Source organism: Rhamphochromis longiceps, linkage group LG5 (genome assembly GCF_057381845.1).
Source record: "Rhamphochromis longiceps isolate RC_006_pf linkage group LG5, R_longiceps_female_GT1.1, whole genome shotgun sequence".
Classification (NCBI taxonomy): Eukaryota; Metazoa; Chordata; class Actinopteri; order Cichliformes; family Cichlidae; genus Rhamphochromis; species Rhamphochromis longiceps.
The window spans coordinates 38,282,000-38,306,340 of NC_140561.1; the positions used below are offsets into that span (position 1 = coordinate 38,282,000).

General features: G+C 40.4%; 1 protein-coding gene across 1 annotated transcript; it reads left to right on the forward strand.

Moving 5' to 3' along the window:
• Positions 1–1,428: 1,428 nt before the first annotated feature.
• Positions 1,429–24,226, forward strand: myg1 (myg1 exonuclease). Its single transcript, XM_085407578.1, has 7 exons — positions 1,429–1,771; positions 3,111–3,223; positions 9,004–9,163; positions 11,399–11,548; positions 14,746–14,868; positions 16,119–16,300; positions 23,890–24,226. The coding sequence occupies exons 1-7, from the start codon at positions 1,487–1,489 to the stop codon at positions 24,077–24,079; spliced, it is 1,203 nt and encodes a 400-aa protein (XP_085263704.1). The 5' UTR covers positions 1,429–1,486; the 3' UTR covers positions 24,080–24,226.
• The last annotated feature ends 115 nt before the right edge of the window (positions 24,227–24,341 follow it).

A 24,341-nucleotide genomic window follows, 5' to 3' on the forward strand; every position in this document is an offset into this window, starting at 1 on the left:
TGGCCTAAATAAGTGTAAAAGGGAAAACCCCCCAAAAAGGTTTGTAACCACCAAGACCTCAGGTTGCACTAAAAATGCACAAAGCTGTGAATAGGTGAAAATAAGACAAAATGGACTTTCACCTCATCCAAGAGGTGTTTTTTTTTAGTTTAAAAATAACTGATGGAGAGTCCCAAGTATTTAATACGTAGTGGATGCGTCAACCTGGAGGAGATCCTAAGGGATAACCCAGCTAGGTGTTAAATACCTGGAGTCTCCATCAGTTGTAGAACTGAAGATTCCTCTTGAATGAGAGATACAACGTCTTCACAGACAAAAAGTGCACAGCCTGTCGCAGTGTCTGTGTTGCTTTTTATTTAATCTTCTTGTTCTATTGGTTCTTCAACCTGTTTTCCTCCTGCCTACATCTCCATCTTCAGGATCCACTGAACAGTGTACACTATCCCTCTTCTGTACATGTCCAAACAGTCTCAGCCTTGCCTCTGTAACTTTGTGTCCAAGCTGCTCAACCGGAGCCCCATCACATTTCTGTAGTTTACCTTCCTGCTTCTGTTTCTTAGATTTAAAGTGTGCACGTTATTATCTTCTAATGCCATTTCTATACTCTTTTGCACAATCTCTGTCTCATTTCTTTTACATTTTTTTAAACTCCATTTACTTATTTAAATTTTCATCACTGCTGTAAATATCAAATAGTGCTAAACATAAAAAATAGATATGAGACGATTTTTATTTATTTATTGCACTACCTCACACTATAGGCCTGAAAGTCTTAATCTCTGCCTCCTGTCATTTTATCACTGCCACCTTCTCCAGCACGTCTCATTACAATCTTGTAAACATTTCCTTTGAATCTTGCTACCATCCTTCTCTCACAAATCACCTACACCCTCTCCACCCTGCCTGCACTCTCTGCTTCACCTCTCTTGTGCACTGTCCCCTGCTTTTGATAGTTGACCCCAGACATTTAAACTATTCCACCTTCACTTCACCTCCTTGTATCTTTTCTTTCCTCTCTCATTGACAAATATCTATTTTGTATGAGAATACGAAACCGCGAATCCTTATAAATTTAACATAATATTTTTATTATTATGTAATTGTAGAATATACTTTTTAAATAAAATAAATCATGTACAGTAGTACATAATTAACTATTTGTGCACTATACAGTGTCCAAGTCCTGCTTTTTTAACTCTGCAGCGTCCTCTGCTGTACACAAGTTGAGCTAGCATAAAATCATTCTCCTGCAAACGAGCTTCTGAGATAATGTAATCGCTTTAATTACCTGTGTTGTTGTCACCAGTGTTGTTTATCACTGTCTGCGTGAGTTATTTAAGCCCATAAAGGCAAACAACACAACGATAACAATGGTGACAACAACAAAAATGCTCCCGGCATTTTTAGTTCTCTAAACAGGAGCAGCACATCCGGTCCGGCTGTCAAACCTGTCCGCCATTGGCGCGTCTCGTGGATTACTCTCTGGATGTGGGTCGTGCGTGTTTTTTCTTTGGCGCTTAAATTAACAAAAAACAGATATTTTCTGGTAACCAGTGAAACAGCAGGTGTGTCACGAAGGGTATTTTCGCGGGTTAGCTGCTTTAGTTCGCCCGTGCACTTTGCTAACGGAGAAACGCGCTACATGTCAAGTGAGCCGAAGAGACTCTGCACCGAAAACATGACCGTTACAAAGATCGGAACCCACAACGGGACCTTCCACTGCGACGAGGTTCTGGCTTGTTTCTTCCTCCGGCAGTTACCCGAGTACTCGGTGGGTGCAGCACGCTGCCGATTGATAGAAACATGTTTGGGGTTATTGCTAACTCCACGCTGTGCTTTGAATTTTTTTTAATGTAATCACTGTGCTCATCGTTACTGGCTAGGTAGAATTTAAATCCTCCCAGGAAGTCCTCACAGTAAGGATAAAGCCACATCTGCATTTTTGGAAACAACACTTAATCTTGTCTTCTGTTGATGGATCCAGTGTAATGCCAAAAAAAAAAAACCACCAAAAGGGGGCGCTGTGTGTAAACGGATTGCAAAAACGATTACAGCATAAGACGTAATACGGTGAATATGTCACACATTTCAGTGTTATGGTCTGAATAAACTAAAAATACATTTTTTGTGTGTGTAGCCAGGTTTGCAGAACATTTGAGGGAGTTTTAAATTAAGTTAATCTCAACCTAATAGCACATTTTGTCTCTAAATACTTAATATGGGTGATAAAATAATATTGATCAGAGATTTGCTGCACTGCCCTAATAAAACCTGTGATCAAACCCAGGTTATAGCCTGTCGTAGCTGTACCGTTGTTTTGTGGCACTCTGTTGTTTATATTTGTAATTTTTATAATTTATATTAGTAACAAAAATACCATATTTGATTACCTCTACATGTCTGTGATTTATGCGCAGTTTAACAGAAACATTTTGATTACATATCGTTAGCTTCATAGCATAATTGCCTAAGTCATTTGACTAAGTCAATGACTTAGGCACTTATGCTATGAAGCTAACGATATTTGAATTGACGTATACTTTATACAGTCAAAGCTTAAAGGTTGGACCTCCAAACACAGGGCTGGGCTTCTATGGTCTAATTTTTCACGTGTTTTTTTTTTTCTTTTCCCTCCGGTGAGATTGTTGTAATGGTCTTTTAACAGGTATCAATCAGAAAGCATTAAATCGACTTCAGATGGTGAAAAATTCAGCAGCCAGACTTCTTAGAAGAACCAAGAACACTGAACATATTACGCCAGTCTTAATGACTCTACATTGGCGGGCCATTACTTCTAGAACTGATTTTCAGATTATAGTCATTACTTTAAAAGCCCTTCATGATCTGGGCCCAGAATATATACTAAAACTGCTGTTCCCGTACCAAACACCAAGCAGCCTCAGATGCTCAGGCAGAAACATGTTAACTGTTCCCACATCGCATTTAAAGACTAATCGTTTTAATTTCATGCTAGTTTGTTCTTTTTTCCTGTGTTTCTGGAAAGCACTTTGAATGTTGGTGTTGATAAGTGTTATACAAGTAAACAAATAATAAAATAATAATTATTATTAATTTAGTTTGACATATATTTCTTTTTGTTTGCTGCACAGGATGGAGAAATCATTCGCACCAGGGACCCTGCACAGCTGGCGGAGTGCGACATTGTTGTGGACGTTGGAGGAGAGTTTGACCCAAAGAGGCACCGCTATGACCACCATCAGAGGTGCAGTTCTGGCAGTAAGCTGCTGAAAAGAGAGAAATTTATAGCTGTAGATTTCTAAAATATTATGTACTCTGAACTAAGACTGGGGGAGAGATTAATCTTCACTGTTCATCAACAGTAAGGGTCAGGATCATATCACAGATTAATTTTATGCCAGCTGAAAAATTTGACTTCAAGTTTAAGATTAAAATCTTGCTTTGTTCCAAGTGCTGTAAAAAACATGGTGTTGCATTTTGAGCTGTTCGTGTTTTCTGTCTGTATTGGTAGTTTTAAGGATCAACAAAAGAATGTTTTAAAAGATAAAGAAGCTTCAGGAGAAACACCACTCAGCCATGTTATGAGTGTTGATGTTACATAGTTTGTCCAACAGAGGGAACTCTCTATTTCCCTGTCAGCCACTCTGTTTAGATTTTATTTTTCTAAAAGTAGAAACAGCTGACATATCAGATTATTGGATTTTGAAATTACCAAATATTGGTATCAGACTTAACAATCCTATATCGGTCAGACTCTAATATACGCATGTACCAATGGAAGGAAGCGTAATCTTTAAAGTAGCTCACGCACCAATCTCCAGTCACTTCCAAGCGCTGAGGCGCACCGTCTCCAGCAAGCCAAAATAATTTATCGGAATTATTACGCCTGGATTTTTCCCACTTTAACATCGTCATCGTACAGCCTTTGGGATTTCTTTTCATTATCTGAGTTCTAATGATGAGAAACTACATTTCGGGGTGGCTTCTGCTCTGACATCTTTGAAGCACCCTGATTGCATGAATCATAAGGTAACAGGCTCTGTGTTTTGTGTAGAATTTCTTCCTGATGATTGCATTCAGTCGACGTCTCATCACGTTGAGTAATCAGCCTATTCCAGGTGTCTTGTCAGCTTAATGTCCTGATGATAATCAGCCATAGCTTTTATGACCACGGCGATAAAGATATGCCAGGGCTCTCTTCCTCGCAGGCGGTTAGTGATAATTAGCGCTCCTTGAATTGAACGCCCCCCTGCTGTCGGTTCACGAGGCACAGAGGCTGCAGCAGTGCTGTCGGGGCCACAGGAGGCTGTGGCTGTCACTCACATGCCCGGATGGGGGGCAAGATGGTTGTGATGGCACAGATGAATGTAAGTGGGATTGGTGCGACAGGAAGTTAGAGAAGGAGCTGGCGAGAACAACTGTAGTCCTCATTTCAATTTCACTTGTGACAGCATACAGATTGAGCTGACAGCAGTACCAATGCATCGCAGACACATTCTGTCAAATAAAATAGCATGCAATTACAAGAGTGCAAGTCATTAAAGGACCTGTGGTTATTATATATAAATATATTTACAAATATCAAATGACTACTAATTAGAAAATGTTTAAAAATACATTTTATAAATTTGAAGGCTAAGAAATATATACCCAGTTAAATTATTAAGATTGGTTGCTTATGCTCGGCTCACTCACTGCTTTGACTTAACAAAGAATTATAGGTGAGTAAACATATTTTTCAGCGGTGACAAACATGCTCTGCATTTTGCAGCTTGTCATAAACAGCAAAAGGAAAACCTTTTTTGCTGATTTGACTGCTACTCTCACTGAATTTGGACCTTTAACAATGTAGGAAAAATGATTTTTGGATACTGCAGCTTTCCTTCTCCCATGTATTTATTGCATATCTTCAGTGCATTATAACAGCGGTCCCCAGCCTTTTTTGCGCCACGGACCGATTTAATGTCAGACAATATTTTCACGGACCGGACTTTAATGTGTCGCGGATAAATGCAACAAAATAAAACGATACGACCGAGACAAAAACTGGTATTTGGTAGTTTGTAAATATAGTGATAAACGCAAATTCACAATGTAATTGTATAACTTTATTAGCAGCATCCTCCTGAAATGCACCAACAATATTGAAAGTAACATCCTCCTCTCTGCCCTTTAACGCTCTCTGGTTGCTGTGGTAACGCAGAAATATTTCTTTCAATTACAACACGGGAAAAGACCCAGGGAAACCCTGAAAACCCCAGGGGGTTGGGGACCACTGCATTATAATGTGACCAAATGTTGATCAGTTATTTAATATTTGGGATTGATCTACTGTAATAATGTCTGCATTTGGGTCTAAATATGAATATCAGTAATGGTGGTGGCATGGTGGTTAGCACTGTCACCTCACAGCAAGAAGGTCTTAGTTTCAAATCCACCAGCAAGATGAGCCTTTCTAGAATAGAATAGAAAAGCCCTTTATTGTAATTCTACAATAGATTGGCAGCCTGTTCAGGCTGTACTCTGTACATACTAATGTATAAAAACATTGCCGTTGCTCTATGTGAGTTGGAATAAGCTGCAGTCCAACAGTGACCCTGAATTCAATAAATGGAAGAAAATGAATGAATTTATGGACAGTAATGGTGCAAATGTATGGAGTCATTGGTGCTTGCCTCTCAAAAGTACAACAATTTTTAAATTAAATCACCGTTACTGCAATGCACTGAGTTGACTTAACAACTCTTGCTGAACTCATTCGATGGGAAAAGTGTAATCAGCAATGCCCCATAGATCATTTACTATCTGAAGCTCTCTGAGACTTAAACTATTGAGTCTGTTCTATTATTTGTTTACAGTTGGCTATAAATGAAAATGCATTTCCTTGTTTACTATCTGCCTTTCAAAAAACCCCACAAACGGGCAAAATTTGCTCTTAGACATTATCTCTCTTCCCAGCCCTCATTTTCCATCAGGTATTATACCGCACAGGAAACTGGGAAATTACCAAGTAATAGTATTCTTTTTAAACAGTGTTTGAGCCGAGTCACTACATTTCTTGCTGTATTTTCATGTGTTGTGAATTATAGTTATGCACAGAAACAATCCGAAAAATAAGTACATCTTGGTGTTCAATGACATGGATAACTTAAAAAAAGGAGCATCCAGCAGATTTGAAAAGAAGTGGACAAATCAAACCACACCAACACCAAACAGCTCTGTAAGTCTTTCTGTCATCTGTATTTCCACAATTCAAGAGCGTCACTCCTCCTGCTGTAGCATTGGTCAGAATTCATCCTCGTACAAGCTGTAAAGTCGAGGTAATATCCAGCATTTTATGGACATTTTTCCATGTTCACAAGAATTGCTGCTCCTAGAGTAATGGCATTAATTCTCATTATTTTGTACAATACAGCCAACCAGTGACAAGAAAACTCCACTTTCCTTGTGTACTTCACACATTACAGTAACCTGTGAATTTAGATGGAGGATAAGCCGGATGAGCCGCTACGACACTGACGTTCTGGTTCTGTTATTATTATCAGGAATATATGGAAAATAATCGCATCAGAGTAAAATGAAAACAAATCTCTTTAATGTGTTTTCTTCCCGGAGAGGCTGGTTTAAAAAAGCTGCTCTCTCCAGCGTGTTGCACAGATATGGTGTGTGTCACAAAAATGAGCTGAGCAGTTAGTAAAAAAGACAACTCTAACATGAAGAATAAATCAAAGTACTTAGATAACAATTGTCTGATTACATATTCAACATATTACATATCTGAATATGAAAGATATTTCTGTTTCTTTCGGGTTAGTGGGAGAAAATATAATGAGGCACTTTTAATCCAAGTCTCCATATATCCTGTTTGTCTGAGGAAATTTTTAATCTCCTTAGGTTGTGTGTATTAAGTCCTGATTAAGCAATTTTGTTGGAAGCGACAGAATTAGATGCATTAGATGACATTGTGAACTGCAAGTCTTTGTCTTTCGAGTCTGCATCAGAGTTTCTGACACTGACCAAATTAGGGCTGCCACAAACGATTATTTTGATAGTTGACTAGTCACCGATTATTTTTGCGATTAGTCGACTAATCAGATCATCATCCATTGAACGTAAAAGTACAGCTTATTGCACCAGCAGCATCTGCTCTTATATAACTATCATTAGCTTACAGCTTTAAGTGTTTAAGGTCTGTGCTAACTAAAAATAAAGACAAGATGATAGTTAATTGAATTCTAATTAAATGTGCAGATTGTTTCGGTGGAGTTTAATAAACTCAGCCGATTTACTCAGGAACAAATAAAATACTGAAAAAAGCCAAACAATAACATTTTTAAGTTATCTAAGTGACTTGTATATGTTTAACCTGAGTAGGGCGGTGGGTTTGAAAACGATCTGCCGGGAGTCCGGTGCTCTCATGGCCCCCGGCTAGCTATCGAGCTAGTGGGTAACAGACGCCTCCGAAAACGTCGGAGCGCTTTTGAAAATATGTGGTGTCTTGATAAACTGAGCAGATATTTGAGGTTTACACAGCTACATTCTCGCCTGAAAATATGTTAAACGTTTATTTTGTGACCCAGAAAGAATAATAAGAGTAATATTAAAACTAACTAGCTGCCGCCATTGTTGACAACTGCGCTGGGCCGCGCTATGAATTCTGGGACACAGCTGCTTCTTCTTCTTCGGGGTTTAACGGCAGCTGGCATCCTTGTACATGCAGTGCTGCCATCTTCTGTTTCAGTCCGTTATTACACTCTTAAATCCTACTACTTATTCCTGCTTTTGGGATCTTACAAAGCTTCAAATGACGCGTCGACTATTAAATCAGTCGTCGACGATTTTGATAGTCGACGTAATCGTGACTAGTCGACTAATCGTGGCAGCCCTAGACCAAATACAAAAACACATAATTTAGGTGCCCCTTCCACTTTGAGATGATCTGAACGACCGTTTTTGTTCAAAATGTCCACCACGGGAGGCAAAACCTGGAGACAGTTTGAATCTTTATCAAAACATCTCCAAGTTTCTACAGTAATTTAAGTCACTAAAGAAAAAGAGAAATTCACTAATAAGGTCTGAGTTAAGTTAATCTAAAAGTATTTTGAGTTAATGTGCTGTAATCAGTGTTTTGTAGGCAACATTTACATTTGGGGTTAAACACGGTTGTAATGAGGCATTGAGGCTACTTTGGAGTCGGTTTGTAGTCCAGCTCCTGGAGGTATCAGTGACAAATTCATCTGCATAATTCTGAATAAGTGAATTTCCTCTAATGACACAGAGAGACATCAGCAACATTAAGTGGTGCAGCTGGTGCAGTATGTGAAGCACACTATATGTTAATTATGTTTAAATAAAACTTAATTTATGCCTAAATATCACCAGCGCTCAGCTGAACTGTCCCATTTTAATGCAGCGAGATGTTGCTTGATCTTGACTTCACACAAACAGCTTGATGACTTTTTCTTCGTAAGTGTTTTTTCTTTTAGCCGTTCTTCGTTTCAGATTGTCATTTTCCTCTCTCTCATTCACTTCCATTTTATGATCGTCAGCATAGAAATGCCTCTGCACGGCCAATTAGCCCTTTAATGGCTGTGATTACCCCCTACTTCCCTAGTATGTCACTCATTCATTTGATGGTCGGTTTTCTGCTGTGCTGCTGCCCGAGCATCCTAATTAAGCCTGAATTAAATGACCAGCAGTGACTCTGTGCTGGAGCCCACCCATCTCAGCACGTGTCTGAGAGGCCTCCAGTGGTTATGTGAGCTCACACTTACAAACCAGTGCGTCATTATTGATAATTTCAAGCACATGGCTAGATGCAGTATTTTGCTGAAGAGGAGAAAAAAATATGAATTATTTGTTATGAGCAGAAAAAAAGTCTAGTGATTGGCCTTTAGAACAAAATATGAATATCACAAGTTTTGGTTTTTAAATAAATAATCCGTTCTTCTCTCGCTACACAGTATATATGGTAAAGTTTTCAAAGGCAAAGACTAATAAACACATTTTCTTCCTGTTGTTCAGGACCTTTTCAGACACCTTCAACAGCCTCTGTCCAGAGAAGCCATGGCTGACCAAGCTCAGCTCTGCCGGCCTGGTCTACCTGCACTTTGGCCATCGAGTGCTGTCGCAGCTCACGCAGCTGAAGGAGGACGACAGGCAGCTGGAAGTGCTCTATGACAAGGTGAGAGGAAAAAGATGACAGATTTATAGCAGGCAGTGGATTTCTACTGATTGTATGTTTATTCACAAAATAAACACGCCATTGAAAATGTGTTTTCCACTGGTCCACTTGTGCCAAAAAAAACATTTTCTCAGCTGGTGAGTGGAACCTGAACATTGTTAATTTCACGATAAAGCTGGAAGAGGGAGATTACAAAAATCTATTAAGTGGGCAAGCTTGTCAATTACAAAATTATAATAGAAAATAAGGGACACAGCATCCTAATTTGGTGTGTATTTTGCTTTTCAGAAGAATTGTGCAGATTGCATCCTGAAATCCTTCCAAACTGTCCTATTATACATAAACAATAGGGTTGGATGCGTTCTTCATCTTCTGTCGGTTATTTTGAAAACTAAAGACAGAATCGTGTGAAACGATCTGTAGTGTTGGGACACTGAGACACAATTCACCATTTATGATAATATCTTTAGCAGTAAGGTCAGAGGGGAAACAGGATGGATATGCTTGTGAATGAACCCTTTAGCCTCGAATCAAAGAGATCATCTGCTCTAAGCTAAATCTTAAGAGAGTTGTGATTTAGAAAATGTTATCAAAATGTTATCATTTGACTATTTGGCCAGATCATCCATTTCTACGCTTACATATGCCAGTGTTTTGAGTTTATTTTTGGATTTTCTGCAATCCACACAAGCTCAGATATATCCATAAACTGACTTAAATATTTTAATAGGGGGGTGCTGATGGTTCCACAGTGTCAAGTTAAAAGACAGTGCCAAAGGCTTTTAAATGAGCGATTGGCTACAACTGGTAGTTTCTCTATGTCAGCATAAAAATGATTTGTTTGACAGCACTCATTGGTCAGACAAGACAAAGATTGAGCTATCAGGCAACAATGACAAAAGGAATACATGGAGGTGTAAAGGTTAGGCTTGAGAAACCTGAGAACACTGAGCCATCTGTCAAGCATGGTGGTGGTAGCATCATGCTCTGGGTTGTTTGTTGCCAGAGGTTTTGGTACATTACACAACGTGGATAGAAACATCAATAAGGAATAACTTGAAATTCTTCAGCATCACCTCAACTCAACAGCCAAAAAGTTAAAACTTGGATACAGTTGAGTACTGTGGTTTTGGAAAGGCTAAAGCAGGCTAACCTGAACTCGAGCCTCTTGACAGTTGGCAGACTACGCTGGGTTCGTGCCAGGAAACCAGACAGTTTATATGAAATCTACTGATTCTGCCACGACGCGTGGTCAAATATCCAGCCAGAAATATACCAGAAGCTTGTTCATGGCTGCCAAAAGTGCAAAAAAGTGCAACTTGTTAAGGGACATTTAACCAGATATTAGTGGAAGTGTATTTATATATTTGACCCTGTGTGCATTTGTAGTACAATCATTCCACAGTGGAAAAAGAACAGTTCACAGAAATGATCAAATTCTCCAAATTACCGTCACATTTATACCCATGAAACCTCTGACCACAACTGTAGATTTAAAAGCACAAACTAGGACACTTTTTGGGATTTGCCTTCATCCCACAGTTGGCAGTAGAGTGTGAACAGATATAAAAGGACACGACAAAGTCTTTTAGCCAGATTTAAACAGAGTTCAGTTTCTTGCATTTTAGACAGCTTGGCCAGCAGGAGGCCTTGGCATCCATTGTGTTTTAATGGTCGGGCACATTAAGCCAGCCAAATCTTGGGTCACTATAAATATTAGCACTATTAACTCATGATATCATTTTTCTTTTGATGTGTCAGTTTGTTTAAAGCCCCGAGTAATCCTTTTACTCATGGCTCGGGCTCTACGTATTTTAGGATGCTGCATGTCATGTCCTTAGCCAGTTCCGACAAACTAAACATCAAGTTTTGCCTCAGAGCTTAGCTCCACTGATAAGTCACTTGTAAAATGTCAGCTCTTGCATGAATGACCTTCCAGTGAAGTTGAATTTTTATCATTTAATATGGCTGTTCCAGTTCATCTGCTCGTACAGTATTTTCGGGGATTTGTGAAGTAACAGCTTTTTTCCTATTTCATTTAGGTTTAATATTTCCTGTAACTACACATATCCTGTGGGTTTAATTCCTTTCCATGCATTCTTCTTGAAAAAGCTTTGTCTTTTTTTACTACTCTGATTTTATGCTTGGAATAAGTGTAAACACGAAACAGCTGATTCTGATGCCATAACAGATTGACAACCTCTGCCGCCACGTGCCTCTATCATGTGCTTACAGCTGTATGAGAACTTTGTGGAGGAGGTGGATGCTGTTGACAACGGCATCTCACAGTATGATGGGGAGGCCCGGTACAGCATCTCCACCACGCTGAGCGCACGTGTCTCACACCTGAATCCACGCTGGAACAGCACAGATCAGGATACTGAGGTGAGTACATGTGAGTGCAGCTGTACTCTATACCAGGACAGAAGGTGGCTTTTGACATGTGTGTGACTTCGCATCTCTTATATGGGATTAATTATAGTTATTATTTGTTTATCATTGCCTGGATTTCCACAGCAAAGCTCACCGTTTCTCAGCCTAATGCAGTAAAATGAGCTAATATAAGACTGTATAACTGTGGCATGCAGACAAGTCAGCATCTTTCTCTTCACTTTAATGTCCTCAGAACAGTTCTCTTTTATAATACACAAAATATCTCTCTGTCTGTGTCTTTGTCCCTGATCTCCTCTCAGACCATCAGGAGATGAGCGACCAAAATTGGCACACAGGTACATCTCAGGTCCCTGAAGGTTCTTAGCTACATCAGGCATTACGATGTTGCCTAGCAGCTACCTAGCATTTTTTTTAATTCAAATAATTATTAAATTTTGCATTTTCTAACAAACACAAAAATACAACAAAAAATAACAAAAACAAAAAAACGAAGAGGTTTTAACATCTGTTGCATTAATCTGGAATTTCCAAGTCAGGCAGACATGTGGGTGGAAAAATTGTCCCATTGTTCCACCAAAGCTTCAGTCGCGTAATGTAACCTTCCCAACATCTTTTCTCCAGCAACATTCCCAATCATTTTTTCTTTCCACATTTTAAGCGTTGGAGTATGGGAGTCCTTCAAATATTCCAAAATGACACGGGCACATGTTACCAATGCAGCGCTTAACACTCTAAACTGATGTTTAACTGTGGCACCTCTCCTTTGTCTCCTAGTAGACATAATTTAGGTGATCTGGGCAAGTTACAAGGTATCCATGCCTGCATATAATTCAATACACTGTTCCAAACTGGAAAAACCAGCGGGCATTCCCAGAGGGCATGTATCAAAGTATCTTTAGCTTGTTGGAATTTCCAACATGGGTCATCTCTACCAGCACCTATTTTATAAGCCTTGAAGGAGTATAATAATATCTATTAAACATTTTGTATTCTGGCTTCCCTAATGTATAATCCATTATTCGACAGTATAGAATCCCACGTATCTTCATCCCCTGTAGACCCTAAATCCCTTTCCCATATTTTTTTCATAAAATGTACCAGTTTTAGCATTTATCCACCTATAAAGCATTATTGTGGGTCCATTGTGGTTTTACAGTTGTGCCTAATGTGAAAAAGATCACCGGTTCAATCACATTCACTTGTTCAAGTTGACGCAAATCCCTTAAACACTGCTTCAGGAAGGGATTCTGGTTAAAAGAAGTTATAAAAAATACAAATCAAAACTCGCTGCCCACTGTGCTGAACCCTTGTGAATAAAGAAGCAACAGAAAGTAGCTTTTATGCACCTAAAACACCTTATAATGCCTGCCTATCATTTTAATTTCAGTCTCATTTATATTCCCAATAGCTGAATTATGCATGATGCTTTATAATGCCATCACAGTGCCCATCAGCTACCGAGAAGTTTGCTAAAATGACCTGTTTTTAACCTCTGTGCACTTAGAACACCCTACAATAACATCTAATTTATATCCACAAAACTTCAGTTATACATCATATATTATGATGGCATCAGGTTGCCTAGCAATCACCTAGCAACGTGCTGAAATGACCTGTTTTTTTTGCCTTTTTACACCGACAAGACCCTATGAAAGCATCCTATCATTTATTGACACAAAAGCTTAATTATATGTGATATATTATAATGTCATCATGTCGCCTAGCAACCGCCTAGCAATGGGGGTAAAATGACCCTATTGCAAAAAGCATCACAGCCCACAATATGAATAGGCCAATGACGATGCTGCAGCGTTGGCATGTACTGGCGCACTTAATACATACCTGTTTATGACCTCAGTTGATCTGTAGAGTTTTAACCTTTTAATCAATAAAATGCAAGAAGTAAAAAAACCCAAACAAAAACACTATACAGACGATTTTCATATTGGAGAAACCTGAGCATGGAGTATTGTTTTCCATGAAAAATTGCTAATGTTTTACTATTAATCAAAAAATGGTAGTTTATTTTATAATTGATGATTAGTTATCTCAGCCTACTGATTTGCAGCATCATCTCAGATACACAATATTGGAAAATTTAAGCAAAGATAATTAGTACAAACTAAAAAAAGAGAACTTAAAAAATCTAAATAATTATCCAAATGCAAACATACAACAATAAAATGCAACATGCATACTTTGCAACATGGATTAATTGCGATTTTAACAGACAGCTGTTCCACAGTAGTGCCCCAGTATAAAAAAAGGGATAAATTTAATTATCACACACAGTGAGCAACCTGTGATGAAGCAAAACTACAAAATAGTCTTAAGAGGGCAAACAGGTGCAGTGTGGTGCAATCAGTGCTCAGAGGTCATTGTGAGAGCTGTGCAGGACCAACAGAGTGTGAATTTTCTGTCTCTCATCAGTGTTTCCTGCACACTCACCCACAGCCTAGATATGCATATATGTCGACTATGCCAACATTTTTTTCCCCTTAAGTTACCTGCTTGTTTCTTGTTTCTTTTTTTTTCACGTTCCACTTCACATGATTATAATTCATGTCCTCCAAACACTGCAGGCGAAGCCATATCTGTGAAATGGGAAACTGAGAAAGATTTGAACTGGAAAATGTTTGGTAGACAACTTAATGGTAGAGTGACCTGTTGAACTCTCTGCACTGGCTGCTGCTGATAATTGAAAAACCTGATGGATTTTCATCTCCTCCAGCCATGACTGTTAATACTCAGGTCCAATGCAGCCCCCTCAAACAGATGCATACAGATTGTGCATGACATACCGCGTGTGTGTGTGCATGAGTTTGTGTGTGAGATATCTGTGCCGTGCTTTCTTTCACATGCTCGTCCTCTTGGGCTTCTGCTCGTGAAACTATGCGAGAGTGAAATCGGGCTGTGGTTTGGGCTGCAGGGATCAGCAGGGAGGTAGTAAGACAAGACTTAATCACCCCCGTTTTGTCTGGTACACGGTCTCACGTAAAGTAGCTGATGTCAAACTGATGCTGTAGTAGTGATGAAAGAAGCTAAATGATCAAAAGAATACTGCGTTCAGCTGAGTCTACAGAGTTCTTTCTCTGTTAAAGTGACATCAGTGTTTTAAGTCTAGCCAGCTGTCAAAAAATCCAACATGTCTTTATTCTCACATATTTTAATCTCTATTTTATCCTTAGGAGGGTTTCAAGAAGGCACTGAAGATGGTTGGGGAGGAGTTCCTGGACCGTCTGGATTTCTACAAGTCCTCCTGGCTGCCAGCTCGTGAGGTCGTGGAGGAAGCTGTTAAGAAGAGGCATCAGGTACGAAGCTGCCCATTCTGTTTCATTCTGTTTGTTTTCTTTATTTGTTTGCACCAGCAGCAGTGGGCCTCTTATTACTCTCATGGTTATCTGGTTCACGGAGGGAGTAGCCTTTGCAGAGATGCCCAGATGTCCCTCTCCCCTTCCACCTCCTCCTGCTCTTCCAGGGGGACACTGAGGTGTTAAAAAGCCATCCGAGAGATGTAATCTCTCCCTGGTCTGCCCTGGGGCCTCCTACGGACTTTCCTGGAACACCTCACCTGGGAGACATTCAGGAGGCATCCTTTAATGTGGAGTAGCAGCTCTACTTGCCACCCTAATGACCAAAATCACCCTGTCTCTAAGGCTGAGCCCACCACCATATGGAGAAAGCTCATTTCCACTGCTTATATTCACAATCTCATCTTTTTTCAGTCACCACCCAGAGCTCGTAACCATAGGCTAGGGTGGGAATGTAGATCAGCTTTGCATTTACTGCTGACACCACACCAATCCATCTGTCGATCTCCTGCTCCTCACTCATCAATAAGACTCCTCAACTCGGGGCAGCGGCCCATCCCTGACCTGGAATGGGCACTCCGCCCTTTCCCGACTGAGAACCGTGGCCTCGAACTTTGAGGTTCTAATTTTTATCCCAGCCATTTCATACTTGGATGAATTGGCTGTGAGTGATGATGTTTTTTGTTTTTGTTTAAGCCGCTGGCCGAACAGTCGGTGTTTTCCCTGAGACACCGACTGTGGTTTAAATAAACTAAATAAATATGACTTTGAGGTTGATATGGAAACAAATGAAGCTAAACAGCAAAAAATATCTAAACACAGACCAGACAAAAAAGAAAAAAGCAGATGTAGGACACCTGATCTGTTAGCCCATAATGAGAAACTCACTGCAGAATTTCATGTTTGAGTATTTTTAATAAAAATCTGTGAATAAAGTTTGTTTTGTGCTCCTTAGATCTAATTTAATTTCTTTAATTGCTTTTTATTAAATTCTGATTCTGAGCATTTTCTGTCTTGTTTTGAAAACTGTAAATATTATCAAAAATGATGAGAGTATCAGGACTGTTGTTGTTTAGTTGAAGGAGACATTTATCACTTATAAAAGAAGCACAAGTTACGGTGAAAATGAGTTTAAAATGCTGCTGCTTTTCTTATACAGTGAAGCTTTCCACAGACACAGGCTTTTGTGTCTGTCCTTGATTTTTGCACATTAGTCACATGTGTTACACCTGTTCTATTCTTGTTTCCAGATAGATCCCAGTGGAGAGGTACTCCTTTTTTCCCAGGGTGGATGTCCTTGGAAGGAGCATTTGTTTGCCTTAGAGAAGGAGCTCCACGTGGAGACGCCCATTAAGTTTGTCCTTTACCCAGACCAGAATGGACAGTGGAGGGTCCAGTGTGTCCCTGCTGGGCTCAACACTTTCCAGAACAGGTAAATTTTAAGGTTATCTTTTAGTAAAATGTTATTGAAAACCATTTGAGGACCTTTTTTTCAGCTTTAGCTGTAGCATTCAGTCGCATGCGTGGAGGAGACCTCTTGCATGAGTTCCTTCAGCAGAAGTCGAGCATGCATAACTCGCAGGGGTTTTGTGAAACTGAGTCACGCACAATAAATTTTTCCACACTGGATTTTTTTTTTTTAACACAATGACAGCTTCAGAGTTTTCAACGTGTTGCGTTGAGCTCCGGTGACAGAGACAAACAATGGTCTATGATTTAACTTTCATGCTTACTGGACCGTGTGACAGCCGCTCACGGAGGGTTGACGTGTTATCCGGTGAGAGACGGACTCCTACAAGGATAGAAATGGTTGTTTATAGAATGAGGAAGATACTTTATTTAAGCCGAAGATTTTGTTCCCAGGAACTTAAAAAAATATAAACACAACTCAGCACAGCCACCTGCACAGCCCTCCCACTCAGGTGCTTCTTGTGTGTTTTTCTGCTCTTAATTATACCCAGTGCTTCAATACAGCAGACTGAAAGATATAAAGCACATGCCAGTTTGACTGGTAGGAGAGATGCTTTGATTTCAAGATTTTTTTGTGAGCATGAATCAAAGTGAGATGCTCTGTTGAGCAACAAAGCCCCTTTGATTTTCTGCTTCTATGCTTTTGTAATATGAATACCATTTAGGCCACTCAACAGTTTAGAGATGTGCTCAGTCACTGTCAGTTGTGCCTGACATACATGTACATGCCTTTCCTGTTTGTCCTTTTGCACCAGTTTAATTGGGTGGGTGAGCAACGTCAATGCCAAACTTTAAGAACACGATAAGTCGAGAACGAAGTGACGTGAGATTTTCAGGTTGATATCATAGGTGCTACGAGGCTGAGTGGTCGCACTGGCAGCTGGTGGTATTTTTGCTGTTGTGATAAGCAGCATTTCGACATACTTTAGCAATAAAGATGACCCGAATCCTCAAACCTAGCACTTAAATGAGAGTGCTAGGCTTATTAAACCATGTTAGAGTTCCTGTCAGGTCCCTCACTAATGACAGTGATGACAACACCACACCCCCTGTGTGAATTTTTAAAGATGATTAGCACCTATCGTCTGTGCTTCTTATCTCTGGAGGGGAAAGTGTTTACCCAAAGAGCTTCTCGTAGACCGACCTACAATGCTGTTCTAATAATGTCACTAGCGGGCCCACTGGAGTCCTGTAGTGGGTGTGTTGTGCCCTAAATCCCAGAATGTAGCACACATAATCACCAAAGTATGGCAAACACTAGGCTGATCCTGGACGTTATCCAGATATTCGTCTCTATAGCTGCTTGGTGCCGTACGGTTGCAGAGTCCATGTTTCCCAGAGTCGTGTTAAATGTGTTCATAATCACAAAAACCTGTTTCCAGGTACTAACAGAGACATTAGCGACAAAAAAATCTCCTGGTGCAGAAAATCTTTCCAGCATTGATGTTCCTTCCCTGTTTCGTTTACTTGACATGAGCTGCTGGATATTGATCTGCGCTTTTAAAGTGGTAGCCCTAAGTGGTCAGCATGTGCACTTAAGAAGCAGTGACTTAGGTGGAAGAGTATTGGAAGCGATTTGCGCTTTACAAAGCTGTGAAGATGAGCAGTTTTGCCTCGGGGATAGATTCTAGCATGTGGGTTTATCTTTGATCTTGTTTCCCAGTCTGTTTGTTAGACTCGCATCTTGTTACAGCTTGTATTTGTCTGGTGACAGAGCAATATGCAAACCGTGTTGTCAGAGTATTTTACAAGATTATATCAACTGTAGTTAATTAATTAGAAGTTTATTTATTCTTTGGTTGATGTGCTCTCTGCAGCAGGTTTGTGTATCTGTGCATGTGTGCGAGTGAAGAAGGGTCACCTGTAACACTGCTGTATTCAATTAAATTAAAATTAAATTTTACATTCAGTTTTATGAATATAAACCACAACAACAGTCACCTCAATGGGCTTTATGTTGTTAGGTACAATATTAGAGAGAAAGCAATAATATAACCTGTTATGAGCAGGTACTTGGTGACAGTAGGAAGAAAAAAAAACGCCCTTTTAACAGGAAGAACCCTTCAGCAGAAGCAGGTTCAGGGAGGGGCAGCCATCAGCCACGACTGGTTGGGGTTGAGGGGAGGAAGACGGGGCAAAAGACACACAGGACAAATTATATATACACATAACTCATCCCTGTTCATCTGGACGTAGCGTTTTCAGTGGGAGAAATGTTTCGTCACTCATCCAGGTGACTTCTTTGACCTCAGCTGACTTATTGTAATTGACTCTTAAACTTTTTTCAATGGAAGAACAAGTAAAAAGCCCTGTTTAAATGAAATAAAAAAGCTTTATAAACTTAACGCGAATAAAAGTAAATGCAAGGAAAAAATTCTGAATAAATAATAAACTACAAGTGTTTATGGCACAAGTGGATGAGTCGAGGGGAAAGGAAGGACAGGTGAGATTTCTGTTTACCTGTTATGAGAATTATTCATCTTAAGCTGCAAGAATCAGTCGCAGAGCAGAGCAGGCAGCTCGATTTGCACACTCTGTGTGAGGTGTGGGAGAACTTTGCCAGTTGGACGTATAGAAGTGTATCGGCTGATGTGAGTTGGCGTTGTGTTCAGCTGGTCCGCCAGTATTATAGCCGAGCTTGACTTCACCGTCTGTCTGAATTAGCGCCATGCTCAATATTTTTTTTCTTCTACGTCAGATACAATTTTATCCAGACAACAAACTCAGCAGGAAAGCTAGACCACTTCCATTACTGAAAGCATTTTGTGGTTACAGAAGTTTTACTAATCGAACACACCGTCTAATGAGTTAGGAAATTTGTGCAAAGTGAACACAATCTGTTTTTTAATCCTCTAAAATTGGTAAATCCTCTTAGACGTCAGATCGAGTTATATCTGCTACAAAATGTTTAAACTGTGTTATAAATTGAGCTCTGACCTTTGTGACAACGACTAAAAGCTATGTGTGAGTTTTGAGGGGATTGCTTGTGGAGAACTGAAGAAGAATTGGGGATTGTTGTCTAGATTAAGACTCTTTCTTTCCTTCTAAGTGTGAGATGCTGATAGTTTTTGTCTGATTCCAGTTTTCTTTCTAAATACTTTAAGTGACAAACAAAAATAAACTTTTCTTCTATGCAGAATATTAATTTATTAATTAAAGAAGTTATTAACTGTAGTAAATTACAGGATTTCGCTCCCTTAAAAAAAAGCACAAACTGTAGATCACTAGAGACATTTTCCTCTGGCGCGATGAATCAGGATTGGCGGTTGCCAGGATTACTTATCTGACTGCATTGTGTCAAGTGTAGAGTTGTGGTGGAGTGGGATTATGGTGTGGGGTTGTTTTTCAGGAGTTGGGCTTGCCCCCTTAATTCCAATAAAAGAAACTCTCCCTGCTTCAGCAACAACATGACTGCACACAAGGTCCATAAAGACATGGCTGAACGAGTTTGGTGTGGAAGAACTCGACTGGCCTGCACAGAGTCCTGACCTCAGCGAGCCAGATGGGAACGTCATATTAAACCCTGAGAATTAGGAATAGGATGTTGTTCAAGATCATGTCTATGAAGGCAAGTGAGTGAATACATTTTCTAGTATGTTTATAACGTCTCTAGATTGGAGGATATTAACCCTGCTTTTACCCACTTTGATCCTTTGCTTATACCGAGGCTCACACTGAAGCGGCTGGTTTGGAGCTCTGGATAGCTTTAGCCACTTTTCCTTTGTTAGCTTCTTTATAATGTCCGTGTTTTGCTGGGTGAAGATGGTTTAAGTGTCTGACTGGGTTTGTTGGTACAAACATTTTCATGCTGGTCTCCCTGTGGTTTAATTTGGCCAGTTTTTCAGTCGTTACTCATAGTAAAGTGTTTCCACACTAATGTTAGAGATTGGCTTTACGTGTGCTTGTGCACATGCATGAAACGCCACAGATCATAATCGGATGACCAGCTGTCACCAGTCTTGACTAAACACAGTGGAAATCGACTGATTCTGGTCCCTGGATGATTGATCGCTGCTCCTCTAGCAGCAACTTAATATGCATCTGTGATACTGCATTTGAGAGTGAATAGTAAATTGATGCTGATATTGATGTAATGAGATAAAATTAGAAATGTGCCTCTGACAGTGAGAGCTACATTAAAGAGAGGAACAACATAAATACACTAAATGGTTGTTGCTAAATAAATTGCGCTTATAAATAGTATCAAAAACAAGGAAAAAGCAGAAATCGTACCAGTCACATGATCTTTCTGGTCCTTCACGCAGTAGCTCTCCTGGTTTTGAACACATGACATCTGTTACATGTCTTTCTCTTTGTTGTCATGTGTGGGTTTTTTTTTTCTTGTGTGGTCTCAGGTATCTCTCACTGTGAAGCCCACCTGACCTCTGTTTCCACATGTCTTGTTACTCCAGCAGTATGTGCCCTTGTGCTTTTATTTTTGGTTTGATGGGGCTCATTGTTGACTGCTTGAGAATAGTGGGAGACCTTCTGAACACATCATTCCTACAGAGACAGGAAGACGCTGGAATAGCTTTCTGATTCGCTCCTGGCCTGACCAGTGGCTGCTCTCACCCCTTTCCTCCTCTTTTCTTTTGATTATCCCATTAGTGGGTTTTTTGTGCTTCTTGCTCTTTTTGTGCAGAGTATTTCTGTCACACCCCCCCCCCCCCCCCCCCCCATTTGTCTTGCTCTTTTCCCATTAATCCCTTTTTTCCCCTCCTCCACCTCCTCCTCCGCCTCCACGTCCTCTTCTATCTCCCCCTCCTCCGCCCTATCTCGCTGTCTCACCTTTCACACCTTCCGCCCCTCCCTCGCCTGGTCCCTCAGTTAGACTTTTTTCCACTTTGCTCCAGAATCTCATCAGGCGGCCGCGCTTTCAAAGACTAAAAAGAAAAGACACCTGTTTGTAGTCGCGGAGCACTTCAAAGATTTAATTTAATGCAAATATGCTGGTTGGTGTGGCGCTACATGGGAACAATAGCTTGTGTGATGGATAAAAACGTAGCTCCAGATGGCTCTTTCTATGGGTGGCCTGCTTTCTCCCAGCGGGCTTGTGCCGACTCTGCAGAAGGGGTGTTGTTATCGCCTGTGTCCCTGCTACTGCACCTGGGGGGGAAAGGGTCTATTTTTATCAGCATCGTAGTGCAAAGTAAATGTGAGCTGGGAGAACGAAGAGGGGAGTGAAAGCAGCCCTTGCTTGGAAATGTGCTGTATAGGATGATACTGTAGGTTGACAGCAGAATGAGCTGAGCCAGAAACATATACCTCTATTTCAGGAAATACACACTGGCAGCTGCCACATTTACCTGCTGTATCGCGGTATTGGAGGTGAACCTGATGGTTGTGACTCGATGTCTTTATCCTTTCTACTTCATCTGATTGTTATTTTGGTCGATAGTTTAGTCGATAAAGCGCCAGAAAATAATGACTGATGTCCTTCACAATCACCCGTCTCCTGGTGATCTCTTTAGTTTGTCTGAAATCTGAACATATGAGCAAAGGGCAAGACAAACAAAAAAACAAAACCCAGACTGTATGACATTTTTGCTTGAAAAATAATTAAATTGAGCTGGTCATCTGTAATCATGTCTGTAATTCCGAGATGAAGCAGCGATGTCAGGTATAAAATGACAGTGGATCATATGAGAAAATGCCTCGGAGAAAAAATGGGAATAATTCCATTTAATTTGTCTTCAAAAGCAGAGAAATTTTACATTGTGGAAGGGAAAAATGTGTGTAATGTGGAAGATCTGTGGTCAGAATTTGGTGCATGTTATTGATGAGTAAAGGTGCAGAAAAATGCAGCACTTCAGCTTCTACAAAAGTGCCTTTTGTTCTGTTCTCAGTGAGGAACCAGAAGGTTCACGCTTTCGTTCATATCGCTGAAAACATGCAGTAATGAAGTCTCGAGGATGTGTCTCCGACTCTAAAGTAACATTTTTGTAATGACCCACTAATTGCCACTATCTGTCTCAGTTGAGGTCTTAGGGGGTCTTCTCTCATGAGACGCTAATTTGTTAATTGTGGATTTATTTTTAGACCGGTCATCTCGCAAGCGAAAGCTTCCTGGCCTATTGTAACAACATCAGCCGCCCCCTCCTACTCCTTCCCTCATCACCAGCCCTGTTGACCTTTCCTCAGAGCTCATTTTCCAGCCGCACTGTGCAGCTATCGATTGGTTGATTCTTTAATGGGGATTATAGGTTTGCCATGCTTGCCTCTCCAGGTAGTCCTATGGCAGTCTTATTAGGGATAAAAGATTTGACATAATGGAGTCGACATGCAAATCATTCTCATCATTATGGATGTTATAGAAAAATGGCAGTTAATGCTCAAAGTAAAGAGAACAAGAGAAAACACTTTGCTCGCTTCAAACTGATGCACCGTTTGACAACCGTGTCACTTTATTTCTGACAAATTCGACCGTGCTGTTCCATAATTCATCAAGTTTGCGATAAAGAGAAAGACGAGCCAAAGGTTTGTATGACATCCGACGCTTTTAGGGAATTTCGGCGTTTTAAAAAGCATTTAAAGTCTATTCCAGAAGCAGGCGGTGGGTGAAAGGTGAACAATGAAGTGCTTAATCAGGCCTAAATCGGAATGAAACATTGCTAAATATAAAAGTCCTCTGAGGAGAACAGGGGTCTGAGATAATGGAGATAATAACCCCGTCAAGGAAAGAGTGATATAAACGCACGTGCTAGATAACAGGTAAGGTGTGATTGGCAAGGCTGTAGAAAGATGTATGCTACCTGCAGTAGGTGGTAAATGAGCTGTTCTACATTTTTATGAATTTTCTCTGCGTGCTCCATCCAGAGACAAGTTTTCCAGGTCGGCTCGTAAACCATCGCAGAGCCAATCTTTCCCCCACTTTGCGAGATTGCCTTTTGACTCCACTCCGCTACCATAGGGCTCTCCAGTCGCTGCACTGAGGTGTGATTTTCCACATTGCTGGAGGAGAATAAAGCTGATTGTGTTTTTTTTGTTTTTTATTGTATTGGTCTATTTGTCGGTGCCCATTATAGTGGTGCTATGTGCAAGAGTGGCTGCACATAGCACCACTACCCCTGCAGGCATGAAAGCTGAAAGGATGAGAGTAATCCAAGCGTTTGTGCAAAAACATTCAGAAATTATGAAAGAAATGAGTTACAACCAACTAATATACATATAAAAATGCATTTTTCTGAGCTTTTGCCGATTAATATTCTAGTATTGTCTTCATGCTTTCAGTCAGTTTATATTTAGGACTTTGTTAAAGCTCAAGTTCACGTTCATATTTCTTGTTTTGTGAAGCAGATTTTCACTTTAGTACCATATGAGCCACGGAGAATTTGAAAAGTTTAAGAAGTGCAAATATATTTTGTTTTTGTCTGTAAAATGACTTTGTTAATCACTCTGTTTTGGGGTTTTTTACCCTAAACTCCAGAGTTTGCTGTTTTTCATAATGTACAGTACATTTTGTTTTTGCAAAACTAATGCGCAACATGAAGTGATCAGCAGACCACAGTGTCCATCTGTAAACCAACCTGCCCTTCTGTGCTCCTGTCCCAGGCTGTCGCTGCCAGAAGAGTGGCGTGGTGTTCGGGATGAAGCGCTGTCGGAGCTCAGCGGGATCAAGGGCTGCATCTTTGTCCACGCCGGAGGCTTTATTGGCGGGAACAAGACCCAGGAAGGAGCGATGGAGATGGCCCGCAGGACCCTGCAGGCCGCCGCCCAGTCCCCGGCGAACGGAAACAGCTGACTTAATTACCATGTTGTTTAGTGATATACCAACGCAGACTCTGGGCTCTGGGTCATCGTGCTGACTCATAATATCCTTCTTCTCTCTGCCTGTTCTTATAAATGTCTGTTCTGGAGTTCTTTTGAAATAAAAGACTGATTTGACATATTTTTGGTCTTTGGTAAATAATTGAGCATTGGCTTGAATCCGGCAATAAACCTGCTGTTTTCCCAGTCTCTTGGCTGTCGCTCGCGCCCCATAATATGCTGCCATCTGACCGAAC

Bases quoted from the DNA above. Each gene is read 5' to 3' on its own strand.
- myg1 (XM_085407578.1), top strand. From the start codon at position 1,487: ATGTGGGTCGTGCGTGTTTTTTCTTTGGCGCTTAAATTAACAAAAAAC. The intron at 14,869-16,118 runs GTACGAAGCTGC...TCTTGTTTCCAG, and splicing joins CTGTTAAGAAGAGGCATCAG to ATAGATCCCAGTGGAGAGGT. The intron at 16,301-23,889 runs GTAAATTTTAAG...CTCCTGTCCCAG, and splicing joins CTCAACACTTTCCAGAACAG to GCTGTCGCTGCCAGAAGAGT.